The 27,821-nt window shown below is 39.1% G+C and overlaps 1 protein-coding gene across 8 annotated transcripts in view; it reads right to left on the bottom strand.

Moving 5' to 3' along the window:
* Window positions 1-6,217: 6,217 nt before the first annotated feature.
* The window catches only part of fbxo16 (F-box protein 16), an 82,298-nt gene continuing 60,694 nt past the window's right edge, over window positions 6,218-27,821 (bottom strand). For 3 of the 8 annotated variants that reach the window (XR_005950482.1, XR_005950484.1, XR_005950483.1), the window contains 4 exons: window positions 24,450-24,663; window positions 10,946-11,020; window positions 10,210-10,252; window positions 6,316-6,356 (listed from right to left, as the gene is read on the bottom strand). Coding sequence is in view for 5 of the 8 variants with exons in the window: in XM_041252794.1 (XP_041108728.1) it covers window positions 10,953-11,020; window positions 24,450-24,663 (282 nt within the window). In the remaining 3 variants the exon portion in view is untranslated. Of the gene's footprint in view, window positions 6,357-10,209; window positions 10,253-10,303; window positions 11,021-24,449; window positions 24,664-27,821 lie in introns of those variants that run through there. The other 5 variants (XM_041252794.1, XM_041252795.1, XM_041252797.1 and 2 more) reach the window with 5 other exon arrangements.

Raw genomic sequence — 27,821 nt, 5'->3', positions numbered from 1 at the left:
TAAGACCTCATCTTGAATATTGTGTGTAGTTCTGGTCACCTCGCTATAAAAAAGATATTGCTGCTCTAGAAAGAGTGCAAAGAAGAGCGACCAGAATTATTCTGGGCTTAAAATGCATGTCATATGCAGACAGGCTAAAAGAATTGAATCTGTTCAGTCTTGAACAAAGAAGACTACGTGGCAACCTAATTCAAGCATTCAAAATTCTCAAATGTGTTGACAATTTCGACCCAAGGGACTTTTTTGACATGAAAAAAAAAACAAGGTCCAGGGGTCACAAATGGAGATTAGATAAAGGGGCATTCAGAGCAGAAAATAGGAGGCACTTTTTTACACAGAGAATCGTGAGGGTTTGGAACAACTCCTCAGTAATGTTGTTGAAGCTGACACTCAGGGATCCTTCAAGAAGCTGCTTTATGAAATTGTGGGATCAATAAGCTACTAACAAGCAAACAAGCAAGATGGGCCGAATGGCCTCCTGTCGTTTGTAAACTTTCTTATGTTCTATGTTCTTATATCCCACTTGTCTCTGAAACCAGTGTGGCTGCGGCGTGTAGTGGGTTTCAGTGAGAAGAAAGGAAACACTTCTAAATTTCTTTGGTGCCAGAAAGGCCATTTATTGTAGAATTGCAATGGTGCTATAAGTGCCGTTGGTTTAGAGAAATGGGTTGGTCCTTAAGTGCCATTGCTTCAGCTCGAAAATGGTCTAGCTCTTGCTGCTGTTACTCTCTCAGCACCCTCTCTCCGTCAGCGCACAGGTTGCAGATTTATAAGGTTCGCAGGCGGGAAAGGCCGACCTGATCGAGACCTGATGCTACATTTATGTTCATGATACTGTATATGCGGTATGCTGTATGGAGTATATAGGTTTCACAAATTGATAACTAGCATGTTTTTGCAATTTGAACATTTTGCATACAAAAAAAGCTGTTCTCATTACTGTGTTGCTGTGTAATAAAGTCATGTCATGTGTAACAAAGTCATTTTTTTCATAAAGTCTATGCTGACATTTTTATGTCCCTGACCCTGGGTGAAAAACAGAAAAATGTGTTGCGATGCAGTGTTTTACTTAGATCTCCAGTTTGTTTTACCTGCATTATACCAGGTTTGTTGCCTTTTTTTGTGTGGTCTCCACTTCATGGGTTGCTGTACAACACATTTCCTTCCACATGTGTAGTAGATTCAGATAAAAAAAATAAAACTATGGAAATTCAGTAGAAAAAAAACTTTATTAAAATAACATTAAGGTTGCAGTTCAAAGTAAAAAAAGTCAGGAAATGGGACATTAAGAAGGCATGCAACCTTAACTCGCCGCTATTGTACCTATGTGTCACATCAGATACTATGTCATACATGACATCGGTAATGACATCAGCAATGGCCAATCACATGACAAAACTCCACCAAGACTACCCAGAATAACATTACCTGGGTGTGTTTGTTGGTCTGCAGAATATTGTGTCTTCACCTATTCTTAGGAACTCATGTGACAATAATGAGACAAACCACAGAGTTTGGTCTTCATTCTCCATGGCACTGTTCTTGAAAAATAAAATCATTTTACTGAGTGAGATGCATATTGAAATGCATTTTGGAAACCAATGGTCTTGGATAAATGTGGCAACGCCATATTGCAGTTCATAATTTCCACAGTGGCAAGTGTGCCTAGTTTTGCATTGGAAGCAACAGCAGTAATTATGCAACATCTATATCACATCTATGACAATAGTGCAAAGAGTGACCCCGAGTGACAGTGATTGCAATGAAAGGGTCTTGTTCTGTCTATGATTGTGTCCATGCTGGCAGAATGATTTTCATAGGAAGGATGATATCTACAGTCCAGCACAGATAAATTGCTTACTAGTATAATGTTCTTCTAAAGCATTTGTCCTGTGATTAAATATGCCATCATTCATGTCATTACTGATGTCATGTATGGCGTCATATCTGATGTGATGCATAGGCATAACAGGGGCACGTTAAGGTTGCATACCTTAACGTCCCATTTCTTGACTTTTGTGATTTTGAACTGCAACCTTAACAATATTTTAACAAAGTTTTTGTTACTGAATACCTTATAGGTATTCAAAAGAATACCTTCAATTTGGCGTTGCAGCATTTACTTTAAATTGAAAAAAATGACTGTGGTCCTCAAACAAGGGCAGTGATTATACAAGGGTGGCCTTTATTAATAATACTATGCTTTACAAACGCTGCAATATTTTATTTCAAGGCATTTTAGAAGCGGCGCAGTGAGAGGCTCAGATCAGCAGCTCTATACTCTTGTGTTTTTAGCACATTTACTGACGAGAGCCTATTAGGTGGGAGTTGGGAGGTCAGGGGAGTACTGTACCAGCGAATCTGGAGTGTGTATTGGTTGGTTATGGGGCAGGACAATAAGGCAGAGAGAACGGTAGTTGACAGTGATGCAGTTGTTTTTCTTAATGAAAAATATTGCATCTGAATATCTGTTTGATTTCTTTTAAAACTAAAATATATCCTACTTGTTTTTTTTCTTACAGTAATTTCCCTGCTTGAAACCAAAACTAAATCTTCTCATAGATAGTAAGCACACACATATATATATATATATATATATATATATATATATATATATATATATATATATATACAGTGCCTTGCAAAAGTATTCAGACCCCTGACCAATTCTCTCATATTATTACAAATGGTACATTGAAATTCTGTTCTGTTCGGTATTTTTTTTTTTTAAAACACTTAAACTCAAAATCAATTATTGTAAGGTGACATTTGTTTTATGTTGGGAAATATTTTTATGAAAAATAAAAAACTGAAAATATCTTTGCAACGATGAAAAAAATTGCCCTAACGAGGACACAATTACCTTACCATTGGCCTCCACCTGTGAACCATTAAAGTTGCTGTCACATTTTCTGGATAAAAACCCCACTGTTGAAGGATCATTGGTAAGGCTGTGAATCTGAAGGAAAATGAAGACCAAAGAGCATTCTACAGAAGTTAGAGATAAAGTAATACAAATGCATAGATTAGGGAAAGGGTACAAAATAATATCCAAGTGTTTGGATATCCCAGTGAGCACAGTTGGATCAATAATCAGGAAGTGGAAGCTGCATCACACCACCAAACACTGCCAAGAAAAGGCCATCCCGCAAAACTCAGCACTCAAACAAGAAGGAGACTTGTGAGAGATGCCACAGAGAGGCCAACAATCACTTTGTAGGAGCTACAGAGTTGAATGGCTGGGAGTGGAGTAATGGTGCACCGGTCAACCATATCAAGAGCTCTGCATAACACTGGCCTGTATGGGAGGGTGGCAAGAAAGAAGCCGTTACTCAAAAAGTACCATCTGAAAGCACGTCTGGAGTTTGCCAGAAAGCATGAGAGTGACCCAGATGCGATGTGGGAAAAGGTTTTGTGGTCAGATGAGACCAAGATAGAGCTTTTTGGCCAAAACTCAAAGCGCTATCTGTGGTGCAAACCCAACATAGCCCATGCCTCAAGACACACCATCCCTAGGTTGAAGTATGGTGGTGGCAGCATCATGCTGTTGGGATGCTTCTCATCAGCAGGGACTGGGCACCTTGTTACAATTGAAGGAAGAATGGGTGTAGCAAAATACAAGAAAATACTGCAAGAAATCTGGTTCAGTCCGCTAAAAAACTGAAGCTTGGGAGGAAATTCACCTTTCAGCAGGACAATGATCCCAAGCACAAGGCCAAAGCAACACTGGAGTGGCTCAAGAACAAAAAGGTGAATGTTGTTGAAAGGCACAGATCAGGGGGTGGGTATGAAAAAAACTATCAAAGGCCTTGAATATCCCTTGGCGCACGATCAAGACTATTAAGAAGTGGAAGGTGTATGGCACCACCAAGACAGGCTTTCCCTCCAAACTGGATGACCAAGCAAGAAGGAGACTGATCAAAGAGGCTACCAAGAGAGGGAGGAGTGGTGCTTTAGTTGTGGGGAGCTCTAGCACATATTCCCTGGCACCTTCCCCATATGGCAGGAGGAAGAAACCCAAGGAGAGGAGAAGGCGGCAGAGAGGAGGGAAGGCACAGGAGGAAGAGGAGTGGTGCATCAACTGCATGTGCTACAGGCATCAGGAGCACGACTGCCTGAAGATCTTCCAGGACATGGACCTGGAGTGGGAGGAGCCCGACCGTCCTGCACCTGAGTGGGAGGAGCCAAATGTCCTGCACCAGAGTGGGAGGAGCCCGAACATCCTACACCTGAGTGGGAGGAGCCTGAATGTCCACAGTCCAAGAGGGGGGAGTCGGTGCGTCCACAGTCCAGGTACCCACCAGCAGAGGGAGAATACCTGTTGGTTCCACCTATGTGGGAGGACTGCTTATCACTCCCACCGCCACCAGAGAGGGAGAATAACTGCTGGTTCCACCTCCGTGGGAGGACTGTGTGCAGCTCCTACCTTCACTTCCAGCACGGGGGCTGCGAAGAGGGCCAACCCAAGCTCCACAGCTAGGCCTGCCTCGCACTGCCCAAGGATGCCATGTCTGCATTGTCTGTGGCAGCCCTTGTCCCTCTTATATCCCATGGGGTGGCCGAGGGTCCTGCATCGCCTGGGGTTGCAATTCACATGCTCCATAAAGTGGGTGTAAGTTTCACCCACCTGTCCCTTTTATTAGGGTCAGTAGCCTGGCCAGGTTAAAACTCAATTTCCCATAGTTCCTTGCTATCACCCTCTGTTCATCCTCTCCCCCCATTGGCTCATTAAGATATCCACTCCTCCAATCTCAGAGCTCCTTGGAAGCCAAAACCTGTTTAAAGCTATCTGGCTAGGCCAAAAGAGCACTCCCTTTTCTCTTGAGGAATCCATTTTACAAACAGTACATTACTTAATTACTGTGTACTTTATTTTAGATAAATACAGGTGCATCCATTTACTCTTTTGTTAAAATCTTGTATTTTGTCTATACCTTTCCTTTTGTTTACATTGTTACTTGTTCAAGTTTAGTTGATGTTCAAGGTCTGTTTATGGTTGTTTTTGTTAGCGTGTTCAGTCACCATTTTGTTCCTGATTCTCCTGATATTTGGCTGTTCACCATTCAGCCTGGTACTACTCGACAGACTCACCATTTTCTACAATTGCTATTTTTTCATCAATCTTCATCCATCATCATCAGTACAGGACTTCATTATTTATTGGTGAGATTATTCCTTTTCTATTTGTTGGTTTTTCCTACTTTACTTTGATTCCTGTCATTTTGGTTTTGTTCTTTTGTTACATTGGATTACCTGTGCATTGCATCACTGGACTTTTTAGGCCTAAATTTCATTTATCATCCATTGCCATCAAGACTGTCTTTGTAATTGGTTTCCCCGTATAATTATTCATTCACCTTTGTCTTTTTTTGCCATCGGTGTGTTGGTTTTGTATTGGTGTGGTGTTTCTCTGTGCGTGTGGGTTTATTGGAGGCCCACCAGACACTGCATTCATTTCGCTTTAGTGTTATTTTGTTTGGATGTTTGTTTAGTTCTCTTTACTTTCTTACTCGCCTGTACCTTCCACTTTAACTGTTCTCTGTAATAAGTTGTTGTCCTTATATTTAATTTATTACATTATAGTTCACAACAATAAACCATTTGTTTGTGAAATTGACACCTCTGACATCCTTGCTTTTGCTGTCTGTCACTCTTGCTGACTTAGTTATAGATATTGGGCCATTAGTATCTCCTTAGGGAGGACAGTACAACTGCTTCTCAGTTGTGCAGAGTGATCGTTACAGCCTGTCTCTCCTCTGCTTCGCCTGGGGTCACTGAGGGCTCTGCTTCGCCTGGGGCCACTACTAGTCCTGCAGGATCGTAGGAAGCACTGGGGCCTGTGCCTCAGAAAAGGGGGCTGCCGGCTACAAATAAGGGGGAATGGCGGTCAGGAGACCAGCTCCCCCAGCCGCACTTTTGCGGCAGGAAGTACGATGGCTGGAACCCCACAAAGGGGAGCTGCCATCCTTGAACAAGGGTGGGGGGGAGGTAAGAAGACCAGATCCCTCCGCTACAGTTCAGCTGGAGCCCTGGAAGAGGGAGCCAGGAAGACATGACACTGAATGTTATCAGATCTTCAACCAAAATCTAATATTAGATAAAAGGGACCCTGAGTGAACAAATAACACAAAAGTTCGATACTTATTTCATTTATTTATTAAAGAAAGTTATGCAACACCCAGTGCCCACATGTGAAAAAGTATGCTGACAAGTTCACTCTGATAGTCAGATTTATATTGAACAGGGTTGGGCCAAATCAGGCCTGCTTTGAACACGATGACATCATTAACGCAGACAGCATCATGAAGGGGGGGCCCAGGTGGCCAGAGGTGGGGCAGAGAGGGGTTCAGAGATCCCTGAGAAGAGAAAGCTGCTTTCAGTATGGATCCTCAGTCATACTGACCTACAGTTCTGGCCCAATGTTCAGCATCACCCTCTATATAGAATGAACTCATTTTTTGCTTCATGAAGTAGAGTGAAACCTGCTGAATAATGTTACGCTAACATACTGAATTATATGCCGCTATGCAGTTTTCCATATACTTCACGAAAAACTGACAAATGTACTACTATTATGGCTATGGTAGACTTTAACGATATAATTTTGTAATTTCTTTTGATGACATGATGTTAAATAAAAGATCTAGATTATTTTCATATATTGTTATCCTACGATTCTAGTTAATGCTAAAATTTTGGCCACAGCTGTACCGGCACCATTAGGCATATTGATCAAACTGCGCCTTCAGTTAAGATGCAGTTGAAATTACCTACCTGTTGTCAGGTATTAGTTGAAATAAACTTCTCATGAAACCCCTGGGGACTGGGACACAGTGGAGGCTGCAGTACGTACATATACTGTGTGTCGCACTTTACACTGTTCCATACATCTAGAAAACCCAAAACCGCTCAGCCAAGTGTGATTAAACTTTATATTAACACAATTTAGCTTGATCAGATTGTGGGGATATTTGGCAGTGTCTGCCTCCTCTGCCTGCCTGCCTGTCTGTACATCTGTCACACTTCCATGTATGCCTGTGTCTTGAACAGAGCACACGCAGCATGTCTCAGTGCTGCTGACAATGCTGTTGTGTTCTTTTTTTTTGTTCATGTATGTGTTGTTTTAATTCCAGGTTTTGGAAGAAGTTGACGATAGTTGGCAAGATGTCCAAACCCACTGGAGAGGGTTTTACAGAAGGTTAGTAGAAGTGAAATAAAAAAGGTTGTCGACACCACTCTTATAAAAGATGACCATAATTAAATCTTTCAGGAGATGCTGTGGTTCTATAAATACACGGGAAGCTGTCTCATCTGATCCTGTAAGATACCGTGGCCTGTATGATTCACACACACTGCTACCTACTGAACCATACTGATGGAAACTGATCAATGCATATTTTATTATGGGTCTTATATACAAGTAGAGCTCCAGACTCGGGTGTGACTTCCTCATGCTGTAATTAAATCAGTTCAAATTTACCAGGGCTCTAACTGTTCCAACTCCTAACTCCCGGTCATTTCAATAATATACCTGAACAAGGGCAGTTCTGAAACCCAAGCAAATTCAAATGTAATTAGAGAGAGTGTGGGTTGCTTGTAGTTCTCAGGGTGTGGGTGTGGTGGGGGTGGGGTTGTGTTTATCTTGTCCCCACAAAAATAGTAACTTCCTGAAAACATGACATTGTGGTGACATTCCCACTTTGTAAAACACCTTTTTAACAACGAAATATGCCTTTCAAAAAAAAATAGGTGCCAAAATATTTAGTTTGTTGCCAACTTGGAGTTTTGTCTGACTGGAGTTAGAAATAGTAAATAAAAAAATATAGTGAGTCAATGAGAAGTCCCCACAAGTATAGGAATACAAACGTGTGTGTGCGTGTGAGAGAGAGAGTTTTCTTTCAAACTCACGTCCGTGTTTTTCAATATTTTACACAATAAAAATAAAAGCAGATAATTATTATTATCTTTATATACAGTGGCTTGCGCAAGTATTGACCCCCCTTGGCATTTTTCTTATTTTGTTGCCTTACAACCTGGAATTAAAATGGATTTTTATTTGGATTTATGTAATGGACATACACAGAATAGTCCAAATTGGTGAAGTGAAATGAAAAAAATAACTTGTTTCAAAAAATTCAAAAAAATAAATAACGGAAAAGTGGTGCGTGCATATGTATTCACCCCCTTTGCTATTAAGCCTCTAAATAAGATCTGATGCAACCAATTACCTTCAGAAGTCACATAATTAGTTAAAGTCCACCTGTGTGCAATCTAAGTGTCACATGATCTCAGTATATATACACCTGTTCTGAAAGGCCCCAGAGTCTGCAACACCACTAAGTAAGGGACACCACCAAGCAAGCGGCACCATGAAGACCAAGGAGCTCTCCAAACAGGTCAGGGACAAAGTTGTGGAGAAGTACAGATCGGGGTTGGGCTATAAAAAATTATCCAAAACTTTGAACATCCCACGGAGCACCATTAAAGCCATTATTGGCAAAAAATGGCAAGAAAGGGCTGCCCACCAAAACTCACAGACCAGGCAAGGAGGGCATTAATCAGAGAGGCAACAAAGAGACCAAAGATAACCCTGAAGGAGCTGCAAAGCTCCACAGCGGAGATTGGACTATCTGTCCATAGGACCACTTTAAGCTGTGCACTCCACAGAGCTGGGCTTTATGGAAGAGTGGCCAGAAAAAAGCCATTGCTTAAAGAAAAAAATAAGCAAACACGTTTGGTGTTCGCCAAAAGGTATGTGGGAGACTCCCCAAACATATGGAAGAAGGTACTCTGGTCAGATGAGACTAAAACTGAGTTTTTTGGCCATCAAGGAAAACGCTATGTCTGGTGCAAACCCAACACCTCTCATCACCCCAAGAACACCATCCCCACAGTGAAGCATGGTGGTGGCAGCATCATGCTGTGGGGATGTTTTTCATCGGCAGGGACTGGGAAACTGGTCAGAATTGAAGGAATGATGGATGGTGCTAAATACAGGGAAATTCTTGAGGGGAAACCTGTTTCAGTCTTTCAGAGATTTGAGACTGGGACGGAGGTTCACCTTCCAGCAGGACAATGACCCTAAGCATACTGCTAAAGCAACACTCGAGTGGTTTAAGGGGAAACATTTAAATGTCTTGGAATGGCCTAGTCAAAGCCCAGACCTCAATCCAATTGAGAATCTGTGGTATGACTTAATGATTGCTGTACACCAGCGGAACCCATCCAACTTGAAGGAGCTGGAGCAGTTTTGCCTTGAAGAATGGGCAAAAATCCCAGTGGCTAGATGTGCCAAGCTTATAGATACATACCCCAAGAGACTTGCAGCTGTAACTGCTGCAAAAGGTGGCTCTACAAAGTATTGACTTTGGGGGGGTGAATACTTATGCATGCTCAAGTTTTCTGTTTTTTTGTCTTATTTCTTGTTTGTTTCACAATAAAAAACATTTTGCATCTTCAAAGTGGTAGGCATGTTGTGTAAATCAAATGATACAAACCCCCAAAAAATCAATTTTAATTCCAGGCTGTAAGGCAACAAAATGGGAAAAATGCCAAGAGGGGGTCAATACTTTTGCAAGCCACTGTAGCACCTTTCATAGCGGACCACCATCGCACAGTGCTTTACAAGATATGAGACTAGGGTGTGTGAACTATTTATCAGCTGCAGAGTCATTTATAACAACATCTCACCTGAAAGATGGAGCACAAGAAGGTTAAGTGACTTGCTTGGGGTCACACAATGCGTCAGTGGCTGAGCTGGGATTTGAACAGGGGACTTTCTGGTTGCAAGCCTGTTTCTTTAACCACTGGACCACACAGCCTCAATTATTATTACTAGTGTTATTTATTATTATTATTATTGCTGTTAGTATTATACATATTTTTATTATTATTAGTACTAGTAGTAGTTGTATGTAATAATACTCATTCACTGATATTCAAACGAAACAGTAGTATTTTAGTCCGGCCCTTATTAGTCCATATATATGGATTAGTAAAAAAAAAAAAAAAAAAAAAAAAAAAAATATATGCTGTAATTTTATCCTCTTGATAAAGTTAACTGTTAAAACTGATATGAAAGGGTTTGACTGTATTTATGCTTACTCAAATGAAAAGTATAAATCTATTTGTGCTACAATTGTAAATTCTTGGGTTAAACTGATACAACTGTGTTTTTTTTAAAGTGTATTAAAGTAAACAAATAATGACCTGCAGACACATCACACAGCATAACAGAGCTTCAGCAACACATCTGAAACACAAACAGAATTTCCTAATAGCAAAAAAAAAAAAAAAAAAAAAAAAGATTCCATGGCTACTTTATTGTATTAAGTGATTACACTTTACATATTTCCATTTTCCCGTCCCATTACACAAGTTGTCTGTTTCCAGATTTAATAAGGTTTTGTTGATGTGCAAAAGCTTTATATCAAGAGCTCACAATTATTAAGAAACAACCCAGCTTTACATTAATAACAGAATGTATGTATAAGCACATTATTTTGTATGTTTTAATAACAACTGGTGCAAAGGTTGCACAGGAGTTTGTGAACATGGTGATGGAATATTTGTTAACAATTAAATTAACACATTTTTAAGTATATAGTGTTCTGTATAGTTTACTAATCAGGGATACTTTTTGGTCTGGAGAGAAGTATCCACTAGCTACTGTGTGTTTTACAGAATATACAGTGGTTCCAAAATATGTTTTAACAATTCACATTGATATTATTACCCCTTGAAAATATGCATATGTAGGCCCAATGTACTATATATTAAAATAATTCTCAATACAAGTGTTTTACCACGCTAAGAAATATTGTCTACCTGATGAATGTCAAGAAAAGAAAAATATGTAAATACTGGGTACCTCTGTAGCCACATTATTATTGGCATTTTAATTATAGTCCTCAAGCCTACCAGGAGGGAAAACTCTTCTACGTGCCTGGTTGTTATTCTTGATCTGATCCATGTTCTGAGTGAAGTACTTGCCATGGCTTGCTCTCAAACAGCGGTGCTGCTACAAAAGCATAAAAAACAAACAATCATTTAAATATAATACAGGCTAGTCATAAGAGAAAATAATTAAATACAAATATAATCCAAAATGTTACCAGGTTTCTAATTTCCTCATGATTTGTTTAACTGTATTATTAATTAAAAGTGTGTCTTATTACTAGGGCTACGTTCGAAGGTTCGTTTGCTAGGTATTTTTTCGAAGGTAGTTTTAAACCTTCACAGGTTCGTCAGGCAGCATCCACATGCTGTATGTTTTTTTTTTTTTTTTTCTTAACAGAAACCATTTGACAATGTGTGAATACTATAAATCACACATTAAATGTCACTCGTATGCAAAATTCGATGTTTTGATTTGTATAACGCATATTAACTTAAACAAAAGTTAAGTTATTAAAATCCACTAATAAATCGTTATACGCAGTGACTCTATATGGCACTGCTGCCAAGTATTGGAGCAGAGTACAATGGGGGGGGGTTCACTGTTCGTCCTTCACCCCTCCACCATGTGTTATCCAGAAGCAAACCATTAATTTCTAAATTCGCCATCTCGACAGCTAAAATAGCGTAAGCTGTATTGAAAGAAATGTCTCAAAATCTCTCTGCTGTTTGGAGTTGAATGCAAACTGAGTATGCGGCTGTTGATGTATCATGGAGGCACAACCACTCTCCGGGGTCACTTGACAAGCGTATGTTCATATTATTACGCTTCCAAGCCAAAGGCTGGGAAGCCTGTTATTATTGCTGTTTATTATTATTATTATTATTATTATTATTATTATTATTATTATTATTATTCTGCCAAAAGTTTGTTGCAGACTCATGAAAACGCATAGGTAAGTAGATGCCTATGTGTGGACAACCAGACTGGCGTCCCGAGTGGAAAAAGTTCACAGTTTGGCCACTAGGCTACATCTCATGAAAATATTGGACAATTTTCAAAACTCTTGTTGACAAAAACGACTTAAGATGGAGATCTGACAATGTCCGCATATAGCGCATGAATGGCCTATAAAAAGAAAACGTTGAAAGTAAATCAATTGGACGGTTGGTTTGCTCGCTGTGTTGGATTTGCACAAAATATTCGAAGATCTTCTTGTCTTAAACCGCAAGGTTGATCAGCACCAAAATTGTCATGACATGGTCCTTTCTATGTTTTGTAAAATACCCGCTTTTTCGTTAAAAAACATGGATGCAGCAAGCAAAATAACAATTTCATGAAAACTATATTTACAAATATTAAAGTATAAATCCATACTGCAATGATCCATACTAAATCCATACTAGAGACATGAAACAGAGTATGGTAGTAGACGGTAATGTGAAGTACTGTCGATTTCAAAATGGCGTGTTTTGGTCACATGGTTTGGCGGCCATATTGATAATTGAAAACCAACTTTTATAACCCATAACAAGAACAATGTTGCAGGTATGCTCTTCAATGTTGGTACAGTTGTGCGTCCCATAATAAAATAACAACTGCTAAAATCGAAAGCAGATTGGTCACATAGATTGGCGGCCATATTAGAATTAACGTTTAAGTTTTATCTCGGGTGTGCCGATGGGGTCATAGTTATAATGGAACACGTATAGGAAGACATATGTGCTCTATGAAAAAGATCATCACCCGCGACCTTTGACTTCTCCAAAACGTCAAGCAAAAATCTGGCTCCTTGCGCCTCACAGGTAGTCGTGGTTCATATGGAACACATATAAGAAGTCATACGTGCTGTATAAAAAAGTCATTAACTATGACCTTTGACCTCTGCTAAGGTTCAAAACCCACAAATTGACCTATAGCTCCGCAGCTGTATCTAACACAGATCAGTGCACTTAAACTTATGCTCTGTACATGGTACAACTTAAGTTGCCCATTAATTATAGGAAAAGTAGCGAGCTGTATAAGCGATTATTTGTGATGATTGAACCGTGTTTTCTTGGAAGCCTTTATAGTTGCTAGCAACTCTAGTTATTTTTAGTAGTAGTAAAATGTGACTGACAAGCTGCTTGGGACTGTGACTGTTAAATAAAGCTTTGTTTTGCCTAAGTCTGCTGCAGTCGGTGCTGCTGCAATGCAAGCTTACTGTATATAGTATGTCGCAAGCAGCATCAACTACGTGTACATAAACATGTATTTTTATTTTAATTATAAAAACATGATTAATGTTCTATATAACGCATGTCAATCAATGTTTTAAACTGCATGTCAATCAATGTTTTATTACATTTATATGGATTACCTATAATTAAAAAACAATTCAATCAAATATAAATAACTATGATGACATCACCAGTAAATTATGCAAATTATGTACCACTGAAGGTTCGAACCTTACTTCAGTAATGTGTTCCGAACCTTTAAAGGTCAAAATGTACCCTTCGTTGCAGCCCTACTTATTGCATGAATATCTTTATGCCTTGGCCTTTTACCATGTCAAAAAGATGCTTTTATAACCTTTGGTAAATTCTAATCTTATTTTACTAGCAGTTATTAATTAGCAATATAGGTTTTTCTTGGTTCACATTTTAAAAATGGCATTTATATATTATAAATAAGTATTCATAATACTAATATAGATTTTATATATTATATATATATAATATATGATATATATTATATATATATATACAAACCCCCTTGTTTTTATGGACACCTGTGTAACATTGGATTAACCCTTTACAACGAAATGTTTGCTTAATAACAAATTACTTTGTTTGCTGTAACATTTATTATTTCTGCATGGTGTTAAAAAAAAAATATTTAAACAAGTAAAAAAAAAAAATAAATAATAAAATAATAATAATAAAAAAAAAAAAATGAAGTCAACTACATTTCGCTTCCCCTGGCCTAGCATGTTCTTGGCTGGGCGTACTCTCGTTTTAACTAGCTTCAGGTATTTGAGGCAAGTAGCTGGACAGGGCTACAATTAATTATTTTGATCCCAGCTGGGATAAAATGGTATTCTATTATTGTATTTATTGCTAGAAATGTTGAAAACCTTCAGTTTAACCGTGTCTGATGGAATATTTTTTTCTCCAAAGTGGAAGAATATACAATAAAATTGGCTTTAAAACGGCTTTGTTGGTATGAAGGCACTCCATGTTAATGCAACACAGCCCACGCCCTGTCGTGTGTTATCCCTTACGTATACCAGCTCTGCCACAGGAAATATGTAAAGAAAATGATTTTGTTTGTTGTCTAAATCACTTTTAATTTTCTAGATGGCTGCAGTGTGTGTCGTACACTCCTCCCAGCTTTGTCACAATTTTTACAAGCTTGCTATTCACTTCCCATTTAAACAGTTATGTCTCTGTGACAAGGTTAGCAGACCATGCCCCTCTTCAAGCGTACAGTTGGCTAATTTTTGTTATTTATTTGTTAATTGCCAAAAGATGCTGGATGGTTTTGGAGGAGCTGCCTATTCCTCCACAGGTAAAATCAGGGGTTACTTAATTAACAGGGAGCTAATGGCTTCCCATATAGTAGTCAGGTCTGTGCGAGATCTGCCAGGTACAGAATGTCAATAAGCACAACTGACAATTTTGATTGACACTAGTTAGGTCTGTCACAGACATAAAAGGGAGCACTGAAGCACTCGTGCAAAGAGGTAGGCTGGAGTTCAGTGTGATGCTAATACAAGCTATCACAGCAAGCTGTGTAAAGGGCTGGTTTGCCCTTATTGCTGTATATATATAATGGCTGATGAGTCTGGGTTTTTGTTTATTTTTCAAAACTGTTCTTAAACTTTATTTTGCCTGTTCTTCCTGCCAGTCTGGACTTCAAATAAAGAGTGGTTAAAAAGCATATTTTGGTTTTGTTTGATCCTGCCTGCCTGCTATACTGACACTTCCTGTTCCGGTGGCATCACATCCTGCTCAGTCCAGTCATACTTTTCCACTGGCACATTTGAGCTTGGAGGGCCTGGGGCCAGGTGGTTTTCCACTGGCTATTTGTTGAACTGAGTTAGAACCAAACTGTGACGCTCACAACACATCTGAATCTGACTCAGAGTATAATCGTAAATCTCGAAAAACTACTCACTTCTAAATCTTTTGTAGTCATTTTTGTATTACTTTAGTATAAATACATGTTAATTTGGATTCATATGTTGTGTTTTTTACTGACTTTATGTGAACGAAAAGACACACATTTGCCCGTTTTCCCATTGGAAATAGTGATATTTTGAAATATCACTGTCCTGGTCACAAAAGCAAAGTTTGTGGGGAATAATAGCCATTTTCTATACTTTTGAGGCATAAGCAATTAGGAAATAACACTTACTACCCAGGAACAAAAAAAAAATTAAAAAAAAATTGTTACACGGTGTAATCTTAGCATAACTTCTCTAGACTTGTATTCCACACTTTTTGCAATATAACCTAACACTTTATTTGCTTTTTTAATTGCTTCACCATATTGGCAAGATACTTTTGATGATGACTCCACCATATCCCCAACATCCTTTCAAAGTCTTCATCCCCTATTTCCATTTTTATACTTGTAGTGTAGATTTTTTTCAAAGGCCGAGATGCAGCTGTTCCCATCTTCGCCAGCAGAGGAAAAATGTCTGCTGTGCCCATCTCCACCAGCAGAGAAAGAATGCCTGTTGCCTCCACCTCCACCAGCAGAGGAAGAATGCCTGCTGTCCCCATCTCTACCAGCAGCAGAAGAATACTTGCTGGTTTTGCCTCCAGAGCCAGAGGGAGAGGTTCCACCACAGTCCCCAGAGCGAGAGGGAGAGCTGCACCAGTCCCCTGCAAGTGAAGGAGAGCCCGACAGCAGTTGAACAATGAATTACCCGGGATTTAAATGTACAGTCCACAGTCTTTGTAGATACTGGCAGATTCACCTCAAAAAGAATGTCAAGATGATCAGAAATAGTAAGCTCTAGGGTTATGATGTTCTTGACAACTAAACCACGAGAAATGACCAGATCTAAAGTATGGCCGCAATTATGCGTAGGACAGTTGACATACAGGATATAATGTAAGGAATCCAGTAGCCTCTAATCAATGTCAACATGAAGGTTAAAACCACCCAATAAAAGAACCCTGTCATTTTTAATTGTCAATATAGATAGCATATCCCCAAACTCAGTCAGAAATAGCAGGTTTGACTTAGGTGGTTGATAAATAATTACAATATTAACAGCTAATAGACTCTTTAATGTCAAGGTTAAAACTTCAAAAGATGAATAACCTCCAACAATTTCCTGTTTCATTCTAAGTTCACTACAAAAAACAGTAGCAAGTCCATCTCCCCGCTCAGTAGAGCAAGATTTCTGGAAAAAAAAGAATAGTTTGAATATATCACATTTACAAAATATAATTACTTTTTCACAATGGCAAATTACTGTACATTTGTGAGGCAACTTTACAAAAATCAAACTAAGATTTGCAATAAAAAGCAATGTTCATCTTTGAATAGCTTTTGTGGTAAATTAATTAACTTTTCTGTACAGCAATATTTGTTTTGCTGGTTTATATACAATATCCTTCTAAATATTTGTTTTTCATTGATTGCTTACATATGTTTATATAATATGCCTATGTAACAGGGCGAGGAGCCCTGTACATTTGTTTATTTATTTTTGGAACGGGGTACCCCTCCGCCCTTGTGCAATTTATTATTTTGTATTTGTTTGTTGTGATTTATTATGTATTTAAATGATGGCAAAAGCTGTAGTTATTGCTTATTTGTATTTATCTATTGTTCCCAGCGACAGCGAGTGGAATCGACAGCGTGGGAGAAGTACAGGCGTGGAAAAGTGCAGAGCAGTTTAGAAGCAGTAAGGAGAAATTGCATCTTTAATTGCTTTAATCAGAAAACAGGACATTGGGGAAACACTGTAGCTGAAAGTCAAATAGCCGTGTGTGTTTTTCTGATAACAAACAAGCAAGTAGAAGAAGCGACAGCGAGTAGAAGCGACAGCGTGGGAGAAGTACAGGCGTGGAAAAGTGCAGAGCAGTTTAGAAGCAGTAAGAAACCAGGTTGACGGCTGCACTAAACTTCCAAAAAAAAAAAAAAAAAAAAAAAAAAAACATCAACATGGTCTTCAAGCCAGTAATCTGTGACACCTGCATGATGTGGGAAATCCGAGAAAACCCAGCAGAGCTAAACCAAGTGTGCATAAAGTGCTGCGCGATCCAGGACTTGCATAAACTAGTAAGTATGCTAGAAATGAAGTTGGAAGAAATGAGACAGCAACAGGATCTTAAGGAGCTGGCACACCCACAATTCATGGAAGTCTGCACCACCCCTAACAGAATGAAAGCCACCAGGGAGACAGAAGGTGGTGGTCAGAACAGCTAGGTTCAGGTAGGCAGAAGCAGGGAAAAAAATAAACTTCATCAAATACAACCACCAGAAATCAAAACAACCAACAAATTTGAGTCACTTCAAAATTTTGATGAGTAAAACCAACAAGAGAACGAAAGGAACAACATCCAAGACCCCATTGACAGTGGTGACCAGACAGCAAAAAGAAGGGAGGTCATGATTGTTGGGGACTCCATATTGAGAAACACAGCAAGTTCAATTCGCAGTTTGGACCCCCTTACTACAACAGTGTGCTGCCTTCCGGGAGCCTCTGTCAAGCACATCACTGAGAACGTGGACAGGCTCCTAGAACGAACAGGAGACGAACCGGTAGTAGTCGTCCACACCGGTACAAACAACATTAGAAGAGACAGACCAAAATCCCTGCAAAACAAATTCAGAGAGCTAGGAAGGAAATTAAAAGCAAGACCAAAACTAGTATTTTCTGGTATACTACCGGCACCTTGCAAAGGACCATATGGACAGCTGGAAATAATTAATCAAAACGCATGTCTGAAGACGTGGTGCACACGGGAAGGCTTCACCTATCTTGATCATTGGACCACATTCTACAACGAGGACTAGCTGTATAAACGGGAAGGACTGCACTTAAATAAAAAGGGAACCAGTCTACTTGGAGAAAAGATCCTCAAGCAGGTTCAGAAGCATTTAAACTAGAAAGGAAGGGGGGAGAAATCAACAAAAAAACAGAAGGGAGACCGCATCAAAACAAGGACAACAACTCTAGTAAGACAACCATTAAATGTATATATCTAAATGCTAGAAGTATCAGAAACAAAATTTTAGAACTTGAAGCTACTGCGCTAACAAGTAACTATGATGTGATCCGTGTTACAGAAACTTGGTTGTCTGAGAGTGTTGGGGACGAATATAATATTTGTGGGTATAAACTGTATAGGAAAGACAGGCAGGACAGAAAAGGAGGAGGGGTCGCGCTATACATAAGAAACAGTCTTGAAGCCCAGTTGTTAAACCTGGACAAAGAAAATAAAGCCAAATCAATATGGGTCAGAATAACAGATAAAAATTCAAAGGGCATAATAATAGGAGCATGCTATAGATCGCCAGATTCAGAGGGTGAACAAAATAGTCTGTTAATAATCTGTTGACATGGCCTTTTATCAAGAGATTGAATGCTTTACAACTGCCTTACATTGGCCTAACTTCATAATACCTCTATAACAAGGAGAATAATGGTTTTTTTCAGCATTAAAATGTGTTAATATACTACCCTTTAGCAGTGACATGCATCTGTACCTTTTTAACCATTCAAAACACTGTTGTTTAGTACGTATGTAAATATCAATATCTGTTTTCACCACTCGTGGATGTACATTTGCAACTAAAACAATACAAGGTTTACACATTCAATATTGTCCAAAAGTCCCTTCTACTCAAAGTCCAAGTTAGCTGAAGCAATTAATCCAATCTTGTCAAGCATCAAGCAAATAGGCACAATTGGAAAGGTGCTGGGGCCCAAGAGTCACACAATTCTTGCTTCTAACTTGGTGCCTTTTTTGATCGCTTCGCTCCACTTTATCGCTCCACTTGAAATGCTCTTTGTATGACTTGAAGTGACTGATACACACAGTCACACACAGTCGCACACAGAGACACACACACATGCACTGAGACTGTGTGTTGCAGTGTGTGTGTCAGTTTGTGTATTTGAAGAAGAGGAGGGGGGGGGGGGGGGGTAGCGCTATACACAAGAAACAGTCTTGAAGCCCAGGTCTTAAACCTGGACAAAGAAAATAAAGCCGAATCAATATGGGCCAGAATAACGGACAAAAATTCAAAGGGCAGAATAATAGCAGCATGCTATAGACCGCCAGATTCAGACGGTTAGCACAATAATCTGTTATACAATTACATTAGAAATGCGAGTACCAAAGGAGAAGCCACACTAATGGGGGATTTCAACTTCCCCCATATAAAATGGGAAAACCTGGTGGGGAGCACGACGGATGAAATTGAAATGGTGGAAATGACAAATGACCGCTACCTAACACAATCTGTCAAGGCACCGACTAGAGGCATGCCTTGATTTAGTCTTTTCAAATAATGAAGACAGAATAACTAAAACAGAGGTCAGACAACCACTAGCAAACCAGACCACAACATGGTCTCATTTGAAGTGTTTTTTAAATCCCCAAAAGTAATGACTAAACCTAAGGTTTACAATTTTAGAAAAGCAAACTATGAAGGTATGAAACAGAGACTAACAGAAGTAGATTGGAGTAAAATAGAGAAAACATCCACAGAAAAAGGATGGCTGTTCTTCAAAAATGTAGTATTAGAGGCGCAAAACAATTACATTCCTAAAGTAGACAAATCTAAATGTAAAACTAAATTGCCAAAATGGTTTAATAGATCAATTAAAAAAAATATTCAGCGAAAAAAGACACTTCATAGAGCATTTAAAAGGAACTAAAAAGAAAGCACACAGAAAGAGAACATGGAACTGCAAACGCAAGTCAAAAAGGAAGTTAGAAAGGCCAAGAGAGAAATAGAAATGAACATTGCTAAGGGGGCTAAAAACAATTCCAAAATGTTTTTCAATATTACAACAGCAAGAGAACATTGAAAGAGGAGGTTAAATGTCTAAGAGATACAAATGGCAAAATCATAGATGAAGAAAAAAAATAGCAAATATATTAAATTATTACTTTTCACAAGTTTTTACAAAGGAGGATACGGACAACATGCCCCACATTTTATTCAGTTCCTGTCCAGTTTTAAATAACTTTAGCATAATCGAGGCAGAAGTGTTAAAGGGACTAGAAGCTCTTAAAATAAACAAATCCCCTGGGCCGGATGAAATCCTCCCAATAGTACTCAAAGAAATTAAAGAAGTTATTTACAAACCGCTAACCAAGATCATGCAACAGTCTCTTGACACAGGGATGGTACTGACAGACTGGAAAATTGCAAACGTAATACCGATCCACAAAAAGGGAAACAAAACTGAACCAGGTAACTACAGACCAGTAAGCCTGACTTCTATTATATGCAAACTTATGGAAACTATAATAAGATCCAAAATGGAAAATTACCTATGTGGTAATAGTATCCTGGCAGACAGTCAACTTGGTTTTAGGAAAGGGAGATCGTGTCTGACTAACTTGCTTGATTTTTTTGAGGATGCAACATCGATAATGGATAATTGCAAAGCATATGACATAGTTTATTTAGATTTCCAGAAAGCTTTTGACAAAGTCCCGCACAAAAGATTAATTCTCAAACCGAACGCAGTAGGGATTCAAGGAAACACATGTACATGGATTAGGGAGTGGTTAACATGTAGAAAACAGAAAGTACTGATTAGAGGAAAAACCTCAGAATGGAGTGTGGTAACCAGTGGAGTACCACAGGGATCAGTATTAGGTCCTCTGCTATTCCTAATCTACATTAATGATTTAGATTATGGTATAGTAAGCAAACTTGTTAAATTCGCAGACGACACAAAAGTAGGAGGAGTGGCAAACACTGTTGCAGCAGCAAAGGTCATTCAAAATGATCTAGACAAGATTCAGAACTGGGCAGACACATGGCAAGTCACATTTAATAGAGAAAAGTGTAAGGTACTGCATACTTTAAATAAAAATGTGCATTATAAATATCATATGGGAGATACTGAAATTGGAGAAGGAATCTATGAAAAAGACCTAGCAGTTTTTGTTGACTCAGAAATGTCTTCATCTAGACAATGTGGGGAAGCTATAAAAAAAGGCCAACAAGATGCTCTGATACATTGTGAAAAGTGTTGAATTTAAATCAAGGGAAGTAATGTTAAAACTGTAGAATGTATTAGTAAGAACTCATCTTGAATATTGTGTTCAGTTCTGGTCACCTCGCTATAAAAAAAGAATGCTGCTCTAGAAAGAGTGCGAAGAAGAGCGACCAGAATTATTCTGGGCTTGAAAGGCATGTCATATGCAGACAGGCTAAAAGAATTGAATCTGTTCAGTCTTGAACAAAGAAGATTATGCGGCGACCTAATTCAAGCATTCAAAATTCTAAAAGGTATTGACATTGTCGACCCAAGGGACTTTTTCAACCTGAAAAAAGAAACAAGGACCAGGGGTCACAAATGCAGATTAGACAAAGGGGCATTCAGAGTAGAAAATAGGAGGCACTTTTTTACACAGAGAATCGTGAGGGTCTGGAATCAACTCCCCAGTAATGTTGTTGAAGCTGACACCCTGGGATCCTTCAAGAAGCTGCTTGATGAGATTATGGGATCAATAAGCTACTAACAACCAAACAAGCAAGATGGGCCGAATGGCCTCCTCTCTTTTGTAAACTTTCTTATTCGTCTCTGTGTGTTTCTCCGTGTGTGTGTGCGAGTCTCAGTGTATGTCAGTTTGTGTGTATGTCTCTGCATGTGTGTGTGTGTGTCTAAGTGTGTGTGTCAGTGTGTGCCTCAGTCTGTGTATCTCAGAGTGTGTGTCTCAGTCACTTCAAGTCATACAAAGAGCATTTCAAGTGGAGCACTAAAGTCGAGCGAAGCTATTAAAAAATGGCGCCATGTTAGAAGCAAGAATTGTGTGAATCTTGGGCCCCAGCACCTTTCCAATTGTGCTTATTTGTTTGATACTTGACTTGTGGCCCAAGAGCAAGAAAGCTGTTTGCAGGTTCTGGAGTCTCCTCTACTCTCCTCCTGCACTCAGTTCTACCTTATTCCCCCTTTTTTTCCCTTTAACTACTGTCCACTCCTTGTCTGGTTCACCATCCTCCTCCTAGTGGGGCCACATGCAACTCCACCTGAGAGTCTACAACTGCTCTTATATTTCTACTGGTTTTAACCAAAATTAGCCTGGTACAGAATCCCTTTTAGGTTTTAAATTTTGCGTATGCATGTTCCTGGTCCTTTTACAAACTCTACCCAACAATAATGAGGAAAAATTACTTAATTACTAAATTATTATTTATTTAAAGAAAACTTCTCTCCCCAAAGGAACACACAAAATACAGCCCTTCCATATCTCCCAAAATTTTGGTAATGGTACTTGCCCTTTGGGCAGTCCATTGTAGACATTTGGGTGTCCAAAAATGTCAAGTTGCCCATAATTGACCTATGGACTGTGATTTCTACAAATTACACTGTACTCAAAATAGGTACAATATCTCAGGGTTGATACACTTTTTCCAGACTTCCATTTGTTTTTCCCAGACTTGTGTTTTAGTTAGTTTCTACTAGTTTTTCGATAGTTATCCACATTGGCGGGCAGCCGCAGAGCATTATAACTTTTTGATCCAGAGCAGAATCTGTCAGCATCTGGAGGTGCATATCTAGCAAGAGGCAATGCAAGAATATACAAAAGTTGTATACTGCAAGTATCCTTGTGCCAAAATAGGATCGTATAGTGGTACAAATAGTATACTAAAACCAGAGAATTTTGGCATAAGTATACTTGCAGTATATTACTTTTTTGTAAGGGACGATATTGGATTCTGAGCCAAACTTCTTTATACTCTCTTAAATGTTGAACACTATGGGAGGTGAAAAATAACAAAAATTAAATAACAAATGTGCACACATTATATATTAAAATATGCAAGTGTCGTATCTTAAGCATATAAGTCAAATACTAAATACAGTACACCCTCGCTATAACAACCCTGTTGTGGTCCAAAGCCTTTTGTTCGCTATAGCAAAAAAAAAGAACATAAGCTGCTGGAATAAATTAAGGAAGTCATGTGGATAAAGGCATTAGCTAAATTATTAATATTAGTACTGTTTTATTATTTGATTTTCTTTTATTACAGTAGTTGTCATTACTAGTAATAATAATAATAATAATAATGCGATTGTGACTAAAAGTAGAATTTTAATCAGTATTTAATCAAACAATGAAGGCCATATAGCGAGATTGTAAATAATATATCTACACTCTGCTGACAGTTTGGACCCGAGACTGTTGCTGAACTCGCTACTGTAAATTACAAGCAAGCACCATACATTTAAAATAAAATTACCGGTACACTTTATTAATCACATTAAAGAAATGAAAAAAAGCGATGTCAACATGCTACGTGCCAAATCTGAGTCGGTGATAATAACTATCGTGTTCAATTTTTTTTTTTCCTGGGTTGGTAAATAACATTAACGATTTAATGAAGGTAACAACAAGCCAACAACATGTGAATCCTGGTGAGCAGAGTACTGTAGCTTTGTTTAAAAAAAAATCATAGCCTTCAATATAAAAGTATATACTTTGGCTGTCGTAGTGTCCATTTTACCCTTCGTTTCACTGGAGCAGACAATCATGTAACATATACCAGTGCGCTGACTAGATAGGATTGCTTGAGTTGTCAGGGGTGTTTCACGGGGCAATCCTCGTAGGATTTGGTCACAAGCAATGTTTAAGTGTACGTCACCCCGGAAATCACTCAAGCATTACCAATGAAAAACATTGATCCCTCTAAACATGTTTTACACAGAGCAACACTTGGCTGTATATAGTAACATATGAAGAACGAAAATGCAGAAAAACACAACCCTAACCTCTAGATCCAGCATTCTCAAATCAAATACAGCGAGCGCATCTTAACACTGCATCATTAAATGCGACTCGACGCGTTCATTGCATGTGACATCAGTTTCATGGCTTGGGCTCTGAAGTGGAAAAATAACCTGAGCTGCACTGGGCTGGCTCGGCGTGGCTTGGATGTACACGGGAAAAGAGGTATGCAACCTCTGAACACTACTGAAAATAGTAATATTATTCTTAGTAGAATTGGAAACTTATGTTCCTGCCATGGCAGAATGAGTAGTTAGAAAGTATAGAAATATATGATCTAGTGTGCTGAAAATCAGCATTTTCATTATTGCATTGCTACACTATGCATACCCTGGGGTAAAGCAAGGGACAGAAAAATGACTGTTTCTATTCTACTGATGAAGAAGCAATCTTATCCACTGACCAAAGAAACTACAAGATGCAGAGCCATGCAGAGTCTATGTACCAAAATCTTTTCTGCTCATGAACCCAACTAAAGCAGCTTCCTGTAATCTGTCTGTTTACATTAGGATAATTAATTTTTTGTTCAATCATCACATTTAGCTGTTGAATGGAAGATAATGTACAGGGAAAACTTCTCTGTGTGTCCTGTGAGGCCTTCTTTTCCTTCTTGCTCATCTTGAGGACTGGAGGTCGAAAAGGCCCTGGTCGTATTCCAGCATTCCACTCAGTGGTCTGTGCAAGAGTCTTTACAGTTGCCTTGGTTACAGGGTATGCTGTGGATTCATTTGTTGCCCATGTGGGACGGCTTGGCATTTGCGGACTAGAATTCAGTAACATCTAGAAGTTAAAAAAACAAAAAAATAATAATAATAATAATAATAATAATAATAATAATAATAATAATAATAATAATAATAACACCCACTTGAACTTTTTTCACATTTTCTTGTGTCAGTGCCTCAGAGTTTCATGCATTTGAATTAGGATTTTTTCCACTTATCTACACACCATACTCCACACTGTTCAGGGGAAAAAAGTTTTTTATTGAGAAAAAAATTATATATTAAATGCAAAACTGAAAAATCATAATTGGAGAAGTCTCTAGCCTCCTGAGTTAATACTTCATTCTTGCCACCCTGCCATACTTGCCACCCTGCCATACACTCGATTTGTGGAGTGTTTGGGATATTGTTGTCACATACACACTTTGACCAGTCTTGGCCATAAAAGCCTGTAGCTCTTGCAAAGTTGCCATTGGCCTCTTGGTAGCCTCTCTGATCAGTCCCCTTCTTGCTCAGTCATCCAGTTTGAGGGACTGCCTGATCTGGGCAGGGTCTTGGTGGCGCCATACACCTCCCACTTCTTAATAATAGTCTTGAGCATGCTCCAAGGGATATTCAAGGCCTTTGATACTTTTTTATACTCATCCCCTGATCTGTGCCTTTCAACAACTTTGTCCCGGAGTTCTTTTAAAAGTGCCTTGGTGCTCATAGTTGAGTCTTTGCTTTGAAATGCACTACCCAGCAGAGGGAATCTACAAGAACTGTTGAATTTATCCTGAAATCATGTGAATCACTACAATTTAACACAGGTGGAGGCCACTTAACTTGGTGTGTGATTTTAAAGGCGACTGGTTACACCTGAGCTAATTTAGGATTGCTATTACAGGGGATGGACACTTATCCAACCAAGCTATTTCAGTTTTTATTTTTTAATTAATTTTCTACAAATTTCTAGAATATTTTCACTTGGTCTCAGTCTTCCCACATGGTTTCTGGCAAACTCTAGCTGAGATTTGATGTGAGTTTTTTTCAGCAATGGCTTTCTTTTTGCCACTCTCTCATAAAGGCCAGTTTTGTGAAGCACCTGGGCTATTGTTGCCGTATGCACACTGTCTCCCAGCTCAGCCATGGAAGACTGTAACTCCTTTAGAGTTGCCATAGGCCTCTTGGTGGCCTCCCTGACTAGTGCCCTTTGCACCCGGATACTCAGTTTTTGAGGTCGGCCTGTTCTAGACAGATTCACAGTTGTGCCATATTCTCTCCATTTCTTAATAATGGACTTTACTGTGCTCCGGGGAATATTCAGTGCCTTGGAAATGTTCTTATATCCTACACCTGATTGGTGCTTTTGAAGAACCTTATTCTGGATTTGCTTTGAATGTTCCTTCGTCTTCATGATGTAATTTTTGTTAAGAAATGTACCAACCAACCGTGGACCTCCCAGAGACAGGTATATTTAACCTGAAATCATGTGAAACACTTTGATTGCACACTAATTATGTGACTTCTAAAGTCAATTGATTTCATCAGAGCTTATTTAGGTGTGTCACAGCAAAAGGGGTGAATACTTATGCAATCAATTATTTTCTGTTTTATATTTTTTATTAATTTAGAACAATCTGGAGATTTTATTTTTCACTTTGACATTATGGATTTTTTTGTGTTGATCAGTGGCAAAAACTCATAATTAAATCAATTTTGATTCCATGCTGTAACACAATAAAATGTGGAAAAGTCAAATGGGGTAAATACTTTTGAGAGCCACTGTGTGTGTGTATATATGTATATGTATATGTGTGTGTGTGTGTGTGTCATATATATATATATACACACACACACACACACACACACACAAACACGGAGTGTACAAAACATTAGGAACACCTGCTTTTTCTATGAAATAGACTGACGAGTTGAATCCAGGTGAAAGTTATGCTCCCTTATTGATGTAACCTGTTAAATCCACTTCAATCAGTGTAGATGAAGGGGAGACATGTTAAAGAAGGATTTTTAAGCTTTGACACAATTAAGACATGGATTGTGTATGTGTGCCATTCAGAGGGTAAATGGGCAAGACAAAAGATTTAAGTGTTGGAATTTTCACGCTCAGCAGTTTCCCGTGTGTATCAAGGATTGTCCACCACCCAAAGGACATCCAGCCAATGGCAGGCCAGTGGTCGAAAATGACTCACTGATGAAAGAGGCCAAAGGTGGCTGACACGAATTGTGCAGAGCAACAGACGGGCTGCAGTTAGTCAACTGGCAGTCCAGTACAACACTGGTGCCGAAAGATCCATAAAATAATGCACAACTCATCGTACCTTGACACGAATGGGGTATGGCAGGCGACAACCTAACAGAGTTCCACTTCTTTCAGCAAAACACAAGAAACTGTGGTTGCAGCGGGCTAAGGAACAAAAACACTGGAGGATTGGAAAAACATTGCCTGGTCTGATAAATCCCGGTTCCTGCTGATGGGAGGACTAGGGTATGGAGAAAATCACATGAGTACATGCATCCATCATGCCGCGTGTCAACATTGCAGGCTGGTGGTGGTGGTGTGATGGTGTGGGGTGTGTTTTCATTGCACACATTGGGCCCATTGATAAAAGTGGAGCAATTTTGAATGCCACAGGATATCTGAACATTATTGACAATTAGGTGCTTCCCTTCATGCCAGCAGTGTATCCATCTGCTAATGGATTTTTTCAGCAGGATAATGCCACGAGGCTAGGATTGTCCAGGAATGATCCCATGAACATGACAGTGAATTCAGCTTACTGCAGTGGCCTGCCCAGTCACCAGATCTCAATCCAATTGAGCATCTGTGGGATGAGATGGCACATTAGTTATTAGTCCAACAGGCAAAGTATAAATGATAAAACTTGCTGTCCCGGGCGTCCAGCGATATGAATTCCACACCCCTGGAGGCACAGTGCTTGTAGTTTAAAAAAATAAAAATAAAAAAGTGTTATGTTCTCAAGTTTCTTAGGATTCATTTCAGACCTACTGTATAACAACAGCCCCCTTAAGAGACTCAACTGATATCATGAAGAAGCCGTAGCCCCCCCCCCCCCCCCCCCCCCCGAACAGATATCATAAGAAAGAACATAAGGAAGTTTACAAACGAGAGGAGGCCATTCGGCCCATCTTGCTCGTTTGGTTGTTAGTAACTTAATGATTCCAGAATCTCATCAATCAGCTTCTTGAAGG

The sequence above is a fragment of the Polyodon spathula genome, chromosome 6 (genome assembly GCF_017654505.1).
Source record: "Polyodon spathula isolate WHYD16114869_AA chromosome 6, ASM1765450v1, whole genome shotgun sequence".
NCBI classification, from domain to species: Eukaryota; Metazoa; Chordata; class Actinopteri; order Acipenseriformes; family Polyodontidae; genus Polyodon; species Polyodon spathula.
This window is presented reverse-complemented; position numbering and strand designations above follow the sequence as displayed.